We start from the raw sequence: 16,579 nt of genomic DNA, 5'->3' as shown, positions 1-16,579 counted from the left end.
GAGCTCGTGACCTGGTGCAAGACAAGTTGGAATTTCCTAAGTTCAAAGTTCTGAGATGTTTTCTTACACAAAGGCAGTTAAGCAGCCAAGTTCATGACACTAGCTCTCATTATTCAGCTCTTTTCAGCTTCAAATGGGACTAGATTCTTATTCCACCTTATCTTTGTGTCAGGTTGACATATCTTAACATACGTTTTTTTTTCTCCAGTTGGCTCTCTCCAAAAATAACTTTTGTTGCTGTGGTCATTTCTTACTTTGCTTAAAATAATTTGTGTTTTTCTCTGCTGTACTTGACTTCAGAATAATATGTTCCAAATGATATGGCTGTTTGTCTTTTTGTCTGTTTTGTCTGCTTTCTTAATTTCTTATAAGTCTTAAGTTTTTTAGGCCAGATGATTGTCTTTTTCCTCATTCGTTGTCTGTCATTGTGCTATTTTTCTTATTTTTCAGATGGAGAAGCAGCCCAGAGATTTCAAAAAATGTTCAGGGTACACCTGGACAGTGTCCCCCTTCGATGGACACAACTGATGCCTGTTCTCTCTTTCCAAGGAATGTGACTAATTTGACTGTGGGACCTGCTCTAGGTTGTGGTCTCAGGAAATCAGATCTTGGGGAGACTCCCTTCTCTCATGGCTGGCCTTCCATGAGGCTGATGCTGATATAGCCAGAGATGGTATCAAGGCCCACCAAAAAGAGCACAGCTTCCCACTGGGGGCTTTGGCTCTTGATCTTAAGCTCGTGGGTCACTTCTGGCCAAGAAAATCAAATCTGTGCTTCAGTGTCCCAGTTGAAGTTTAGTCATTTTGGCTGCTTCCCTTTAATCTTCCTCTAGCATGAATGCATCCAAGGAATACAAAAGCTCTGGTTATTAGGAAATGGTTATTTTTCATATCCTTGGAACAACAGGTCCCTACAATTATGTTCCAAAATTTCACTTATTTTTACTGTTATTTAAAATGTATTACCCAGGAGTAACTTCATAGTTTTTTAACAGCATCAATTATCAGATTTTTTATTTTTAAAAAATTTAGTTTAATTTTGATAGCTTGGTTTTATGTTCTCCAAATGTATTGATGTCTATTTTTATATTCTTTTCTTTAAAACTGTTGTTTAGTGTTTGCTTTATTTTGTTAAGAACTCCAAGATATTCCCTAGAATTCTCTACAGATTTCCTATAGCTGCTTATTTATAGCTTTTTAATTTGGCTGTTGTTCAGACCGTTAGACATGATTATATCCATTCTTATTTCGGGATTATTATTATTAATATTAATAATTGTGAGTTCTAAGGTGTAAAGAATTGACAAAACCTATTCTTGGAGACCTTAAAACAAGGTTTTTTAAAAATTTAGTTTTATTTTTTTATACAGTAAAACAAGTTTTAAAGTTGCATATTTGTACATCTAATACATAATACCTACTTAGCTATTAATAGTTCCTTTGGGTAGTGGTAACATTAAAAAAATATAAGGGCCAATAATGCACTTGTTTCTATCATATATAAAACATATTTCCACATATATATATTTTTTAAAGTTGACATTTGTTTATTTTAGTTACATTGACTATAGCTCTAATAAACAGTTTTGATGCTATTATTTTAATAAAAATTCTGTTGTTTAAGTGCCTCAGGAATTATTTACTAATAAAGAATTTCATATGAAAGCTGTAGATTTAATCACATAAACAGGAGCATTGCCTTTATTGTTTCATGGAAGCCCTATTATTTGGCCTGCACACTGAGAGCTGTATCTACTTAGTGCATCTTGCTTTTTTTCCTCTGGCACAATTGAAAGGTCACTGTTTATACTCTACCAACTTATTGAATTTTAATGACATGTAAAATACCTTTTGTGATCTTAGTTGCTATAAGGGTTAGGCAGGCTCTGGAAATATGACTCAGTCATGTTTTTTTACTCTGAAGTCAGAACTTGCTCAGTTTTACTTTGAAACAGATTTAAAGCCAGTATAGATGACTACTTATTATGTAATGTGCTTCTTGTAAGTAATAATAAAAAAATTTGAACCCATTAGTTTTAAATTTCCAAACTAATTTCTACGGTAAATGAATAATTTTTCAAAAGCTCTGGAAGTAGCTTGTCTCTCAGTAGGTGAATTTGGTGTTATGCTAGTCTTTATTTCCTTATCTGTCTCTAGGAAATTTTGTCATTCACCCTCTTTCTACCCAGTTTTTTTTTTTAATTTAAAAATTTTGTCCAGAAACAACTTCTTTACATTTTTAACATAAGTTCCTTTTTCATTTATAGATATTTGCTCTACCTTGGCTATAGTTTAAAAATATGAGAAATTGTATTCTTGATATAGCAATGTAGGAGTACTGCTTTGTGTTCTTCCATAGGACTCTGTTTTATAGTATTATCAAGTTCATTTTCTTAAAGTTTAAACTCCTAAAGTTCTATCACCTATAACTTCCTTTTTAAAAAAATAATTTAAATAAAACACCTAAGGCAGCTAGTACAAAATTTGTTGATTATAGGCAGTTGGTCATATTTTAATTTTGTGCTAATGACCCTCCTTGCCATCAGGTTATTCTAAATAGTTTATTCACCTGATCAGAAATTGCCATTTCATGCATGTGTGCTTTTGGTTACCACTGAAAAAAAAATGAGATTGGTTCAGTTTAAGTCCATCGCTCTTTTGAGAAAAAATGACTGCTAAACTACAGAGACTTGGATTCTTGCCATTTTTATGATATTTTGGCATAACTCCTCACCTCTTTGGGCCTCATTTGTTTATTCAGCAAATATTTCTTGAACATCTGCTTTGTGCCTGGCACCCTTCTAAGTGCTAGAAAAATGGACTGAAATCTCTGCCCTCACAGAACGAACATTTTAGTGGTGAAGGACAGACAATATAAAGTAAATAAAGTATATAATATGTTAGATAGTCGTCAATACTGTGGAGAAAAATAACATAGGGAAGGGGGATAAGAAGTACTGGGTGGGAGTTTGGAGGCTGCCATTTAAAATTTGGTAGTCAGGGAAGGTCTCACAGAGAAATGACATTTGAGTAAAGACCTGAAAGAAGAACTGCATGGAGACTGGTCTGGCTGCAAATAAGTGATTAAGAGGGAGAATAGTAGGAGTTGGGGCTTGCAAGGTAATGTGGGCCATGTGTATAGGACGTTATGGACCATTGTAAGGAATTTGCCTTTTACTATGAGATAAGTAGCTATTAGAGCATTTTGAATAGAGGAGTGTTTTATACCTCAATAAAACCCACAATCAACGAAAACCTTTAAATACAGAAGTGTGTCTGTATTACCATAGCTGCTGTCTTCGGAATAAGCTGTAGAAGACCAAGGACAAAATCAGGGAGATTAATTAGGAGGTTATTGTAATAATCCAGGTATGAGATGGTGGGGATTTAGGCTAGGCTGCTAGCAGTTTAGGTGATAAAGAGTTTTGATTTGGGACATGTTTTGAATTCGTTGATGGTTTATATGTGAAGTGCAGAAGAAAGAAAGTTTTGAGGATGATTCCAGTTATTAGTGTGAGCAACCGCAAAGATGGCATTGATATTGACTGAGATAGGGAAGACTAGAAGTAATAGATTTGGGAGGGAAGATGATGACTGTGATTTGGGACATATTTTAGTTTGTGATATCTGTTAGATATGCAAGTTGAGATGTCATAAGCATTCACCTGTATGAATTTAGGGGGGTGTTCTAAGCTGCAAATATCATTTAATGTCATGGGAATAAATACAAGTAAAACTGGGGAAAACTGAGTAAGGTTGGTATATGTATCACTGTCAACATCCTGCTTATGCTTTTGTGCTATAATTTTTTACTGTTATTTTATATTATAAGATGTTATCATTGGGGAAACTGGACAAAGGGAATATGGAATCTCTCTGTGTTATTTCTTATAACTGCATGTGAATATACAATTATACCAAAATTTAAAATTCAGTGAAAAAAACTCATGGGACTATATGAGATCACCAAAGGATACAGTAGAGAGAGAGAAAGGACAGGGTCCACAGGCTGAGCTCTGGGGAATCTGACAATAAAAGGTCAGGGAGATGAGAAGGAATTGGCAAAGGAAACTGAGGAGTGGCCGATGGTATAGAAAGAAAACCAGGGGAGTGGCAGTGTTCTTGGAGCCTCAGTTACCCTATTTGTAAAATGTGAGTGCTGACTTGTTCTAGACTTCTGAGATTCTATTATTCAATATTGGTTATACTTACATTGTCATAATTTGTTCTTATGACAAGATAAATTTAGAATGCCACGTATCCTATTCCCAGTAGCAGAAACAGGGACTCTTTGACCTTGAGAAAATTAAATGTTCACATTATTTCTCAGCACATTTAACTCTTTCATAGGCTTTTATAAAAGTAGTTCTCTTATACTTCTATTAAAGAAGGAAAGTAGGTCATTTTTTCCCAGGTTCTGTACTGTACAACTAATGTCCATAATTTATAAGTTGGGGGGAAAAGTTTCCGTGGTCAAATAAATTTAGGCAATGCAAGTTAAAGTTAAATGGATTCTTTGATATGGGCTTTTTCGTGCTGTATGTGACTTGTGAATGTCTAAGAGAATATTTATTTGACCTTAGAATTTTTTTCTTTGAATACTTATTCACTTCTTAATCTCCATGGAATAGTGTGTAGAATACTGATCTGGAGTAATCCTTCAAATTTTATGAACTGGGAAATAAAAAGTAGTTGTGTAGTTTTGCCTAAGATGGATTCCTAGACATTTCATTTATGTTTCTGAATCATTTGTAAGATAGTGTTTGTAACTAGAGACTAGCAATGTACATTTTTATATTTTTAGAAATTATATCAGAAAAATGATGTCCTCATTATTATGTTTGTAAAATCTAATAAGTGCATAACAGGGACAGACCAGTTATTAGTTTATTCTGCCTCTGATTATAGCAGCAAGAGATATTTTTGTTGGAGAGTATGGTTACTTTACATGATTTCACACTAAGAAGCTTAAGAATCTCTCATTATCTGTTTCTAGCTTCTCTAACTCCTTATGCTTAGCTTATCAATCTACCCACTTACCTATTTTTCTTGAGACTATTTTCAGTCTTTTATTATCTGTTAAGGAATTTCTTATATAGTAAAGTTTTACTTCCTACTTAAACAGCTTCAGGAGAACTTCTTTGATACTAAGATTAGGTGATTTGAAAGCCAGCTTCATTTTAAACCCTCTCAGACCCTTAAAGGTACAGTGTGGTGTAGTGGTTAAAGAGCGTAGGCTCTGCAGTTGATTGCCTAGTTTGGAGTTCCTACCCTGCTGTTTACTAGAACATGTGTGACTTTGGGTAGGTTACAGACTTCTGCCTCATTCCTCATTTGTAAAATGCATGTAAACAACAGTACCTGTTCATAAAGTGTAGAGGGAATTAAATGAGTTAGTATACGTATATAGTACTTAGAAAGTGATTGTCACATAGGAAGCACTGTGTAACTGTAAAGTTATCATTGTTACTCATTACTTTTCATAATTTTACTTCTGTGTGCATTTTATTCAGATAGAATTATCCTAATCTTCAGCCTGCTTTTCATTCTAACCATCTCATACCATTTTCACAAATCATTTATGTTAACTTTCTTTTCCTAACCCAGTAAATCTTTCTTAAGAGCTAATTGTTTGAAGCATGTATTAGTCATAAAATTAGATTTTTGGTGTCTGAAGCTCAATAAACTTGTAGTTTTAGGGAATAGTTATGAATCCTAGGTTCATTTTAGTAATTTCTGTCTTTAAAAATAGTATAAATCATTTTTTCCTCTAAATTATACTGACCACACTGTGGTTCATCTCATCTTTCCGCCCACATCTCTGATTTTGAGATCCTTCTACGGCCTCACTCTAGTCACTGGTATTTGCCCACCTGGAAGACCATACGTTCCTCTACAAACGTGGAGAAGCTACTGTGATCTCTTTTTCTATATCATTTACTGAAATGTAGGAATCTACTGTTTTTAATCCTCCACACTGAAAAGTATCTTTATCCTTAATTCTGTGAAGTGTAGTGTTGGGAAAGGAGTACAGCTTTAAAATAAGGCAGTCCAGGTTTAAATCCTGGTTGTATATCTAACCAGCTCTATAGCCTTGTGAAAATTACTTCACCTTATCTTCCTCATTAGTGAAAGGTATGTAATAATTTTTTGCAGGGTGGCTATAAGAAATAGAGATAATCTGTGGATGTTAAATTATTAATTTAAATAATTCAAATTATTTAAATAATTAATTAAAATTATTTGGCACTGGCCTGACAAAAAATAATCATTCAATAAATGAATGTTGTTGGTGCCATTGTTGCTCTAGCTGCTGCTGCTGCTAATATTGCTACCAATTACTGCTGTTCCTGCTGCTGCTCCAGCTGTTACTGCTGTTAGTACTGTTATTACTGCTGCTACTTACAGGAGACCCTGGGAACTACATATCAGTGGAATCTTCTCATCATTGAGAGTTTTAGTGGCAATCCACTAACTGTACTAACTGTACTGCGGTTATTTGTAATTTTGGCTCATAGTTCTTGGAGTATATTCCTCCAAACTGCTGGATGGACGGCATTTTATTACAGTGTTCAACTGCACCTCATATAATTCTCAAATGTCAGAATTTGATTGTAGTTCTGACTTTTCCTATCTAAAGACTGTGAAACAACAAACACCCTTGTTGAAAACTGGTACATAATCCTCTCTGCTTAGGAGGAAAACTTTTTTTTAGCTTACAGAATTTCTTTTTTAAAGAAAACCTTTTATTAATTATTGCCAGGCATTCATTTCCAGTCGGCTACTTATCTAATACTACTAAACTTACGAAAAATGTGTAATTGTGCTAGTAAAGTGGCTGTTTTCTTTTGTAGACCTTTGAGATGATTTTTTTTTAATCTGCTTTTCTCAGATATTAGATTGTAACTCAGTCATGGAATTGCTCTTTTCTATCATGTTTCTCCCTTTTTTTCCCCTTTCTCCATTTTCTTCTGTATATCTACCTGGATAGATTAATTATTACATAGAATGGAAGTAAAGTTTTAAATTTTATAAGGTTTGTTTTCTTGACAAAAAGTTGAGAATAGGTATTTCTCTCTAGCAGTCTTAAGAGCATAAGAATCCATAGTAAATCTATAATAAGTCAAGCTTGGAAAACCTGTCTACTTATTGAAAGATGTCTATTTATTGACTGAATCAAATGTTCTAAAAGCCACAGTTTGAAGTGATTTTAAAAGTTGATTTAGTTCTCTCAATGACTTCCAATTTTGTTCTAAGCAAAGTGTAATGTAAGGGCACTGACTGGAGTCAAAATATCAGAGTTCAAAACCCAGCTCTCTCACTTTATGTTCAAGTTACTTCAGTTTATTCATCTGTAAATAATCTTTACATGATTGTTTTGAAGATTTAAAAGAGATGTAAAACGTGTTATATAGATAAAAATGTCTTTTATATTTTATTAAATTCCCCTAATTTAAGGAGTACTAGGAAAAAAATGAAAATGTAAAACTGACTCTCCTTGAAGCTGTGAATTCCTCTGTTGTATTTCTGGCTACTGAACTTTATACTTAGCACCAGTGCTAACTACATGGCTCTTTCATAGTATAATATAGATAACCCTTCCACATATTCATTGACAACAAACATTGATTCCCTGCCTTCTGTATGCAAGACTCTTTGTCAAGTGCTGGAAATGGAAACATGAATGAGACATAGTTCATGCCACCAGGTTAATTACAGAATAGGCAGTCGGAAATGGAGACACTGAATCTACATCTTCACAGGGCCACACAGTAAACTGATTTCATAATTAGTTAAACCCCTAATACCATGTATATATTAGATTATGTGATTTTTGTGAAATGCTACACCAGAACAGAATCTGGACTTGGTCCAAAGAGAAATACCACTTTATTATACCACTCTAAACTAAACCAATAAGTCATTAATTAGCTTTCATAAATGCAAGCAGAAAGTAAGCTCTTTTGAGAGCAGAATGGCAACCTTTAAAAAATGTTTTATATTTGAAAATAATATTTCTGTTAAAAATGTTTACTTCTACTAACTCTATTTCCATTGAAGAATATGTAAAGAATCACTCCATTATTTTCCTGTGAAGTTCTGAACTTATTTGGAGGAATTATTGACTCTGGTCATAATCCAAGTTATTAGAGTCTTAAATGTTCAAAATTGTCAGAGTGTCTTCATTTCATATATTTGGTTTAGCAGAAAAAAAAACTGATCTCATCTGTGAGACACACAGAATTTATTTTGGGTTTGTTTCTTTCTCTAACCTTTTGAAATGTAACTGGGATTGGAGGTAATGGGGTATCATGTCCTTAGATTCTCTTATCCTACCACGGACATTACTGTCTCATTACTGCCTCAAACCAAATCTTTAGTAACTGTAAAATAGTTTTTCCTTTTCAAAGTGGATGCAATACATTTGCCCCTGGTATGTAATTGTAAGTTAGCAAGTAGGAACTGTGCATCAAAATACAGTGGTTTCTGGCATTTTGGACTTCTGCCTTTGATAGCTGGTAAGCAGGAAGTAATGGGAAACCCATTGAAAGGGAAAGATAAATGAAACTTTAGTATAGTCCTTCATTTAGGGCAAATGGTACCAACTTCTGCCAGTGTTTCTGAGGTTACTACCATTTTTTCAGTCTCCTGATTCTGAGGGTAGTTTGCGAATACATTATAAATTAAGTATTCAGGGCTTAATTCAATATTGCCAACAAAATAAAAAAACAAAATACCAAAATTATAGCCCGAGTCTGGCATTAGAATCTTCTGCCTCTACTTATGGTCTTATTTTTTGCTTCATGTTTTTACACATAAATATTTTGTTTCTCTTTGTCTTTACCTAGTTCTTTCCTCTGTCCATTTAGAATGATTTTTTACTCTTATCTTCCCTGATGACCAAATTATACCCACATCTTCAGAAGTGGGTAGATTATTTCATACTAGGGTAAATTGCCCAGCAATCAAAACTAATACCTAATGTATTTTGTTTGAGAATGGGGGAGGTATGGCAGAAAAATCTCAAAACATTAAAGATATTGAGGTAAAAAGCTTTAAGAGCCTGTGTGACACACTTAAGTAAATTCTAGACAGTAAGATTAGATTCCTGATTCTAACCCATGGCAGTAATAAGAGCTAACAATTATTGAATACATACACTAAATGTTTTACATTTATCCACTCATTTAATTCTCACAAACTAATGCGATATGCACTGTTCTTGTCCCAGTTTTAGGGATGAGACAACTGAGGTACAGATAAGTCATTTGCCCAAGGTCACATAGCTGTTAAGACCCTCAATTTAAATTATGGTAGTCTGTTTTCAGAGACTAAACTAAGAAGTACTATATTGCTTCCCTGGTTGTGCTTGTGGTTCCAAATGTACTTTCCTATTTTACTACATAAAGTATGAGTAGCTGGATGGGCCTGAGCTTCAATGTGAAGACCCTTTGTTTCCCCAGGAGAAAAGGCAACAACTGATACAGTGGTAGCATTGGGACCAGAATCTAGCCTCCCAATCTTAGAGTAGTATTTCTATGATATATGAGCAGTAGAACACTTCAGCAAAAATGACATAACTTGGTCTATTAGTAAGATTAATTTGGCAATGATAGCATGTTTTAGAGTGGAAAACATCAAGAGGCAGAGAGATCAGTTAAGTTTTTCCACTTTTCCTGGCATGAATTTAAGGGAGCCTGATTTATAACAGGGGATTTGGCTGTGAGGAAATGCAGTGGAAATCTGAAGTAGAACCAGTTCTGTTGCTTAATGGATTTATTACTTTAGCATTTTTAGGCTGTAGATTTTTCTCATTTACAAGATAGGGGCAATTGGATAATATACTCTCTTAGGACTCAAGTCTAAGTCAAATATACTATGATATTTTTGAATTGATTGATTGAAAAATAGTAAAATGTAGGGGTTATGTTCTGGTTGATGATTTGCAGGTTATTGGTTTAGAAGTGATTGTTGGAATTGTGCCAAAGGATGAGCTATATAAGACTAGGTCTGAGCGGTAAGTATTTTTATATGAATGGAGGACATGTAGGGGATCATGTTTGCTCTCCTCATTTACCTTTATCCAATTGGTACCTATATTCTGTTGGTTTTACTTTATCAACCTCCTAAAACCTTCCTCCTCTTTGATACTCCTACTGCTTTACTTGGGACAGTCATTAACTCTCTCTTTTTTTTTAATAACAAAAATTTATTATTAATATGTTAAATCAATATTTCATGATAGAAAAATTATGTGAATACAATGACATAGAAATTTCTGGGACTTAGAAGTAAGAAAAATAGTGATCAAAAGTTTTTCCCGCTATTTTTGAGCAGAAACTTCCTGTACTGCCTAGGGATCACAGCTGCATAAGCAAGCATTAGGACTGCAAGTAACTTTGAACTCTTTGTAGTTGAGATGCCATATGACTTCCCAATTTCTGCGGCCTTTTCATTGACACTTTATGCATCTAACCATTTTTTTTTTTCTGAGTCGAAAACTAGGACCCATAATTCTGATAAAAGAAAAAAAAACACTTTGTTGTTCTTTTATCAGTCATTAACTGTCTCTTATCTGGACTCCTTGTCTGGAGCTTATCCTCTTCTGATACTGCCTTTTTTCTTTCTGACACACAAATCTTACCATACTTTCTTATTAACCTTAGAATAAAGTTCTTAGCACAAACGCTTTAGCGTGACAATCAAGATCTTTCCTAAAGTAGCCCTTGCTATCTCTTCAGTTGCATCTTCGAGTACTCTCCCTTGTTCCCTACCTGCTAGTCATGTGAGACCACTCAGTATCATATCATTGCTGTGTTTTATATTTCTTTGCTTTTCCTCCACCTTGTCTCTCCTTTCCCTGCTTTGCTAACTCCTGCTCTTGCTGCAAAACCTTGTTCACTGTAGTATCTTCACTGCCTCCTTGCACCTTTCCCCCTCATAGTGGCTCAGTCCTTTGTATAGCCACAATATACATGTCTCTTTTTTAGCACTTCACAATTCTGTAAACATTTGCTTCAATACATTTCCTTGACAGTAAACTCCTTCACAGGAGGGACTGTGTCTTTGGTCTGCAACTTTTAGCACAGTACCTAATGTACGTGCAAACTGGTAAATGTTTAGGTGAATCAATCCTTTCCACACATCTGTTAACACCTCTCAGAACAAATGGTCAGAAATGGTGCACGAGGTGTTTTACTCTTATTTATTAGTATAATGATTACTATCCTAAATTTAATCTGGAGTGGGTAACTGGAAGGTCTTGAGAACTGGTTGACTTTACTACTGGCTTGTTGTAAACCTTTTTTCAGCTTTTTAGTTTGCTTATAAGTATTCGCAAAGATTACATTTTGAAAATCAGCATTGAAATTTTTGGCTTTTAAATGTTATTAGAAGGAAAGAATGTGGTCTGATTGAAATGAATGTGAACATTTTCCCTCTACCCCACTTATTTGTAGTATGAATGAAACCTCAAAAGAATGCAATGATGTAATTTAACCAAAATGCTCATTTTACATGTAGCTTTGGATTGGTCATGTGATCTGCAGAAAAATGCAAGTAGGGACATTTATTTTATTTTGAACTGTAGAGGGAAAGCAGGTTTACATACAGAAGAAAATTTAATTATTTGCAGTCTTGATCTCTAATGGTTGTTGTTGAAATCCATAACCATCAATCCTTCTGTTTAAATTGAAATCTTAAATAGTGTTTGTTTTAAATGCTATACAAAATTTTTCTATTAAAAAATATTGCAAGAATTCACAGGTGAAAAGTCTAATTATCTAATGGCAGGTCATTAGCTCAGAACTTTGAGCTTAGCAAATTTCACTGTCTTCTACCAAGCAATTGAGTATCTCAAATGATGACTATTTCAGCAGGCATCTTTAATGAATAAGATTAAAGGTAAGAACATTTTTTTCTTTTCAAAAGTGTTAATGATATATTAGTAGTTGTATTAAAATTTGTTAATGTCAAAGTATGCTTTTGTAGTTGCAAAAACATAGTGTACATTTTAATGATGAATTTATAACTCAATGAAATTTTATGTAGTGTGCTTTTCTAATTTTTTTTAGATTTATTTTTCTAAATATTTTCACTGGTTATTACAATTCTGTCCCTTAAACAGAATACCAGTATCGTTAAAGACACAACAAAATAGGGCACATAAGCCTCTTCTTGGTAGTTATTTCAATAATTTATTTTGTTCTCATCTACCAGTTTCTTAGTAAAATGAAGGGTAATAAAAACCTGTCACCAACCTCCCTTGCAGAGATATTAAGAAAATTCAGTTTCCCCAATTGAAATGCCAGCAATAATAGTAACACATGCTTAATAGCTTTCATTTTAATTGCTGCATAAAATCAATTTATTAGAATAGCTATATGTGAAAATGATTAGCATGGTAATGTTTCTTTTGTAAGAATTTAAGGTCGACCTTTGATAACATTTTTGACAGTAAGCGGAATAGGAAAATTCTTTTATAAAATATTTTAAAACTAGTTTGTAACCAATATGTTTTACAGTTTTTCAGACTGCGTTTAAAATTATTAAATGCTTAGAAATAAAAATCAATATCTACTTTTTGTTTCTTCCAACGAGAAACAGAAATTTTTCATGTTTTCTTACAACTTTATACATGTTCTTCTTAAAACAATTATTTTCCCATATAAATTATTAAAGCAGTGAAGTTGTACTGTACACTTGATATTATTTCATCTTTATGAATATTGTTCACAATTAAATACCTGAGAGATTTACAAAATCTTTAATCCAAAAAATGATAATTTGTGCATTTTGTCAATTTTTTGTGCAAGTTTTATTAATTTAGATTTATTTAGCAAAATTAGTTGAAAGTTATCGTAAACACTACCAATATAGTACTTCTACAAAAAAGGACATGTTCTATTTTAAATTGTTTACAATTTCATGTAATAACTAAAATGGACATAAGTAATTTTACAGTTATTATTAATATCTAGGAAGATAACATTTATAGGCCTAATTTTTTAAATATGCCCTCAGAGAATGGATAAAGAGGGGTGTTTGCCAACTCAGTATTTCATTGAGTAACCATGAGATTAGCTTTTAGGATGGTTGACATTTCTATCCTACTAGATGTCTTCATTTTTGTCCATGAAATTTAAGTTAGTACAGTTGTTGCTTATGTTAAATATATTAATCCTTAAGTATAGATATTAAGCCTTCATTAAGTTATGAATCACTTAACTATTAAGGGCATTTCTGATCAGGTAGTCACTCTACTTATGCAGATTAAAATTGTTTAATGTATAATATCACCAAATAATATTTCGTCGTCAGCAGTTTAAAAGAAAGATCCTTTGGCACAGGTAGTTTTTATGTTAAATTGACATATTGGGTTGGCCAAAAAGTGCCTTCGGTTTTAAAGCAAAAATAAAAGACACATTTTTTATTTTCACCAAGAACTTTATTGAACAACATACTCACCCTTTTGTTCCACTATCTAAGGCCATTTTCCAGGCAACTTCCTAATTCCATCTTCCCAAAACTTTCTTTTTGAGCAAAGAACCGTTCCAGGTGCCTTTTACCGTCTTCCAGGGAATGGAAATTTTTTCAATTAAGAGAATTTTGTTAAAGACCTAAATAAATGGAAATCCGAAGGTGCAATGTCTGGTGAATACGGTGGATGAATCAGAACTTCCCAGCCAAGCTGTAACAGTTTTTGCCTGGTCATCAAAGAAATATGCAGTCTTGAGTTATCCTGATGGAAGATTATGCGTTTCCTGTTGACGAATTCTGGACGCTTTTCGTCGAGTGCTGCTTTCAGTTTGGTCTAATTGGGAGCAGTACTTGTTGGAATTAATCGTTTGTTTTTCCGGAAGGAGCTCATGACAGAGGACTCCCTTCCAATCCCACCATATCAACGTCACCTTCCTTGAATGAAGACCGGCCTTTAGTGTGGTTGGTGGTGGTTTATTTCGCTTGCCCCACGATCTCTTCTGTTTCACGTTATTGTACAGTATCCACTTTTCATTGCCTTTCACCATTGGTTTTAAAAACGGAACGTTTTCCTTACATTTAAGTAGCAAACTGCACGCGGAAATACGGTCAAGGTTTTTTTCGCTTATGTAGAATACAAACATCAAAGTGATGAGCATGACCAAGCTGGTACAAATTATTTTCAGCGCTTGATTTGGTATTTTGAGTATGTCGGCTATTTCCCACGTGGTAAAACGTTGATTGTTCTCAATTAATGTCTTGATTTGATCGCTATCAACTTCAACTGGTCTACCCGACCGTGGAGCATCATCCAGCGAGAAATCTCCATCATGAAACTTGGCAAACCACTTTGACATGTTTAATCAGTCACAGCACCTTCTCCATACACTGCACAAATCTCTTTTTTGCGTTTCAGTTGTGTTTTTACCTTTCTTGAAATAATAAAGCATAATAAGCTGAAAATGTTGCTTTTTTTCTTCCATCTTCAATATTAAAATGGCTACACAAAAATTCACCAATTTTGATAAGTCCTTTTTTAAATGCACACTGATATGATAGCTGTCACATACAATCTAACAAAATTGTTTTGAATGAAGTTAAAGACAACTAAGTGCTAATAGAGCCATCTTAAGGAAAAAGACGAACCTTTTGGCCAACCCTATATTTTAAAAGATTTTATAGATGACATATGCCTTTGTTAATGTTGTCATAAGTTATAATTCATATTTTTTAGAAATCAGAGTTTAAAAATTTATAGTTAATATTTGAGCTATGCTTATGAAGGTTTTTAAGAGAATACATTCTTCAAAATTCTAAATTATTTCTGTAATTTTACCACCTCTAAAGTAAGTTAATTGTAATATATATTGAAATGACATTACCATTTGAACTTTACAATAGGTAAAATATTTATTTTCTCACACTCTTTGAGTCCTATAGTAGTAAATACTGGTGCATATTATATATATTAAGCATATAACCTGCTTTCATTTTTTTAAAGGGTAATTCTTTTTTTGAAACAGTTATACTAATGTGTTATGTCTTTTTTAAAAATTGTACTTAACATAGAGAACATTTGTTAAGTGCTCTTGTTTTTAGAGAAGAGGAAATACATGTCTGTATTCATTTATTTAGAGCATATATTGAATCTACTGTTTATTCTCATGCATTTTATTTTTCCCTTAAAATATTTACAGAGATCATTTACTATTATAGTATAAGTGTGCATTAATTTATATTATTTTAAGCATGCAAAAAACAACTGTTTCATATTTTTTATTGTAAAATTAAAATTAAATACTCAATACTTATTTTGTTTTCAAGATTAAAAAATGAAGCTCCCACTAAGGAACAAGAACCTGTGTCTGAGGTAAATTATGTTATATTTGATATCTCTTAAAAGATTTACACATTTGAAAGTATTGTGCATGTGATTTTTAAAACACTTCAACTCAATGTGTGTACATCACTAACAATTATTGGTATGTTATCAGAAAGAAAAAACTTGAGATTTTTTGTTTTCATTATATATAAAAATATTTAACCCTCAGTAAAATTGTAAAGTGTTTTATTTTGACAAAGGCATTATTATATTTCACTTGCCTGTTATTTAGTTCAACTAATAATTAATGGAGATAAATTTATGACTTAAAAATTATGAAATTATTAAAATATCAAACATTTGACACATTGGAAAATTAATCTTTTTAGAAGACTCAAAAAGATTTAAATAATTTTTAAAATAGAAATATTTTGAATATATATTAAATACATTTTAGCTATCTTAAACAGGCAGTCTGAATATAACACTCAGGGTTATCATATAAATGTTACGTACTGGGCAGTCTAATGTATGAGTATAGAAATAATTTTGCTTATATACGTGTTTTCTTGGTGTCAGTTTTTGAAATATTGCTTAATGTTACTTGTCTCTCTCTGAGTATAATGAAGTGAGGCAGGTTCAGCATTTCTATTTTGTAGAGTGAATAAGTGAAACCTAGACAGTATCAGCCTTCTCCCAAGTGGCTTTCTTTTATCCCACGGAAAGTTTTCATTTGTTTGACATGTTTTTAACTACAAATAAATGTCTTTACTAGATATAGGATTTCTTGGTTATCTGTTTATTCTTGAGTGAGTTTTGGTGTTTGTGGTTTTTGAGGAATCGGTACATTTTATCTATAATGTTGAATTTATATGTAAACAGTTGTTTGTTGTATTCCCTTATCTTTTAATGCCTGTGGGGTCTGCAGTGATAATCCTCTCTTTTATTTCCAATATCAATAGTTTGTGTGTTCTTTTTGTTTCTAATGTTGTCATATATTTTACTTTTAAGTAGGTTATAAAGACAGAATACAGTGTTACCATTTTTACTTTAAATCGTCTTTTAGAGCAATTAAATACTTAAAAAATTTTGTATTCACCTTCATTTTTTTCCATTTCTAGTGTTCATTTCTTTATGTAGCTCTTGGTTTCTTTCTAATATCACATTCCTTTTGCCTAAACAACTTCCTTTGAAATATGTCATACTGCATATCTACTGGTGATTACTTCTTCCATGCTTTTTTCCTTCAAAAAAAATCTTTATTTTTCATTTTTGAAAG

General features: G+C 32.8%; 1 protein-coding gene across 14 annotated transcripts in view; it reads left to right on the top strand.

Annotated features, from left to right (window-relative positions):
- ZNF280D (zinc finger protein 280D) overlaps nucleotides 1–16,579 on the top strand; it is a 293,092-nt gene that overhangs the window by 253,008 nt on the left and 23,505 nt on the right. For 13 of the 14 annotated variants that reach the window (XR_012330131.1, XM_033851717.2, XM_033851716.2 and 10 more), the window contains one exon: nucleotides 15,303–15,348. Coding sequence is in view for 13 of the 14 variants with exons in the window: in XM_033851717.2 (XP_033707608.1) it covers nucleotides 15,303–15,348 (46 nt within the window). In the remaining variant the exon portion in view is untranslated. Of the gene's footprint in view, nucleotides 1–450; nucleotides 4,710–15,302; nucleotides 15,349–16,579 lie in introns of those variants that run through there. The other variant, XM_073801054.1, reaches the window with a different exon arrangement.

The sequence above is a fragment of the Tursiops truncatus genome, chromosome 2 (assembly GCF_011762595.2).
Source record: "Tursiops truncatus isolate mTurTru1 chromosome 2, mTurTru1.mat.Y, whole genome shotgun sequence".
NCBI lineage: Eukaryota > Metazoa > Chordata > Mammalia > Artiodactyla > Delphinidae > Tursiops > Tursiops truncatus.
The sequence above is the reverse complement of the archived record's forward strand: the minus strand, read 5'-3'. Positions and strand labels throughout refer to the sequence as shown.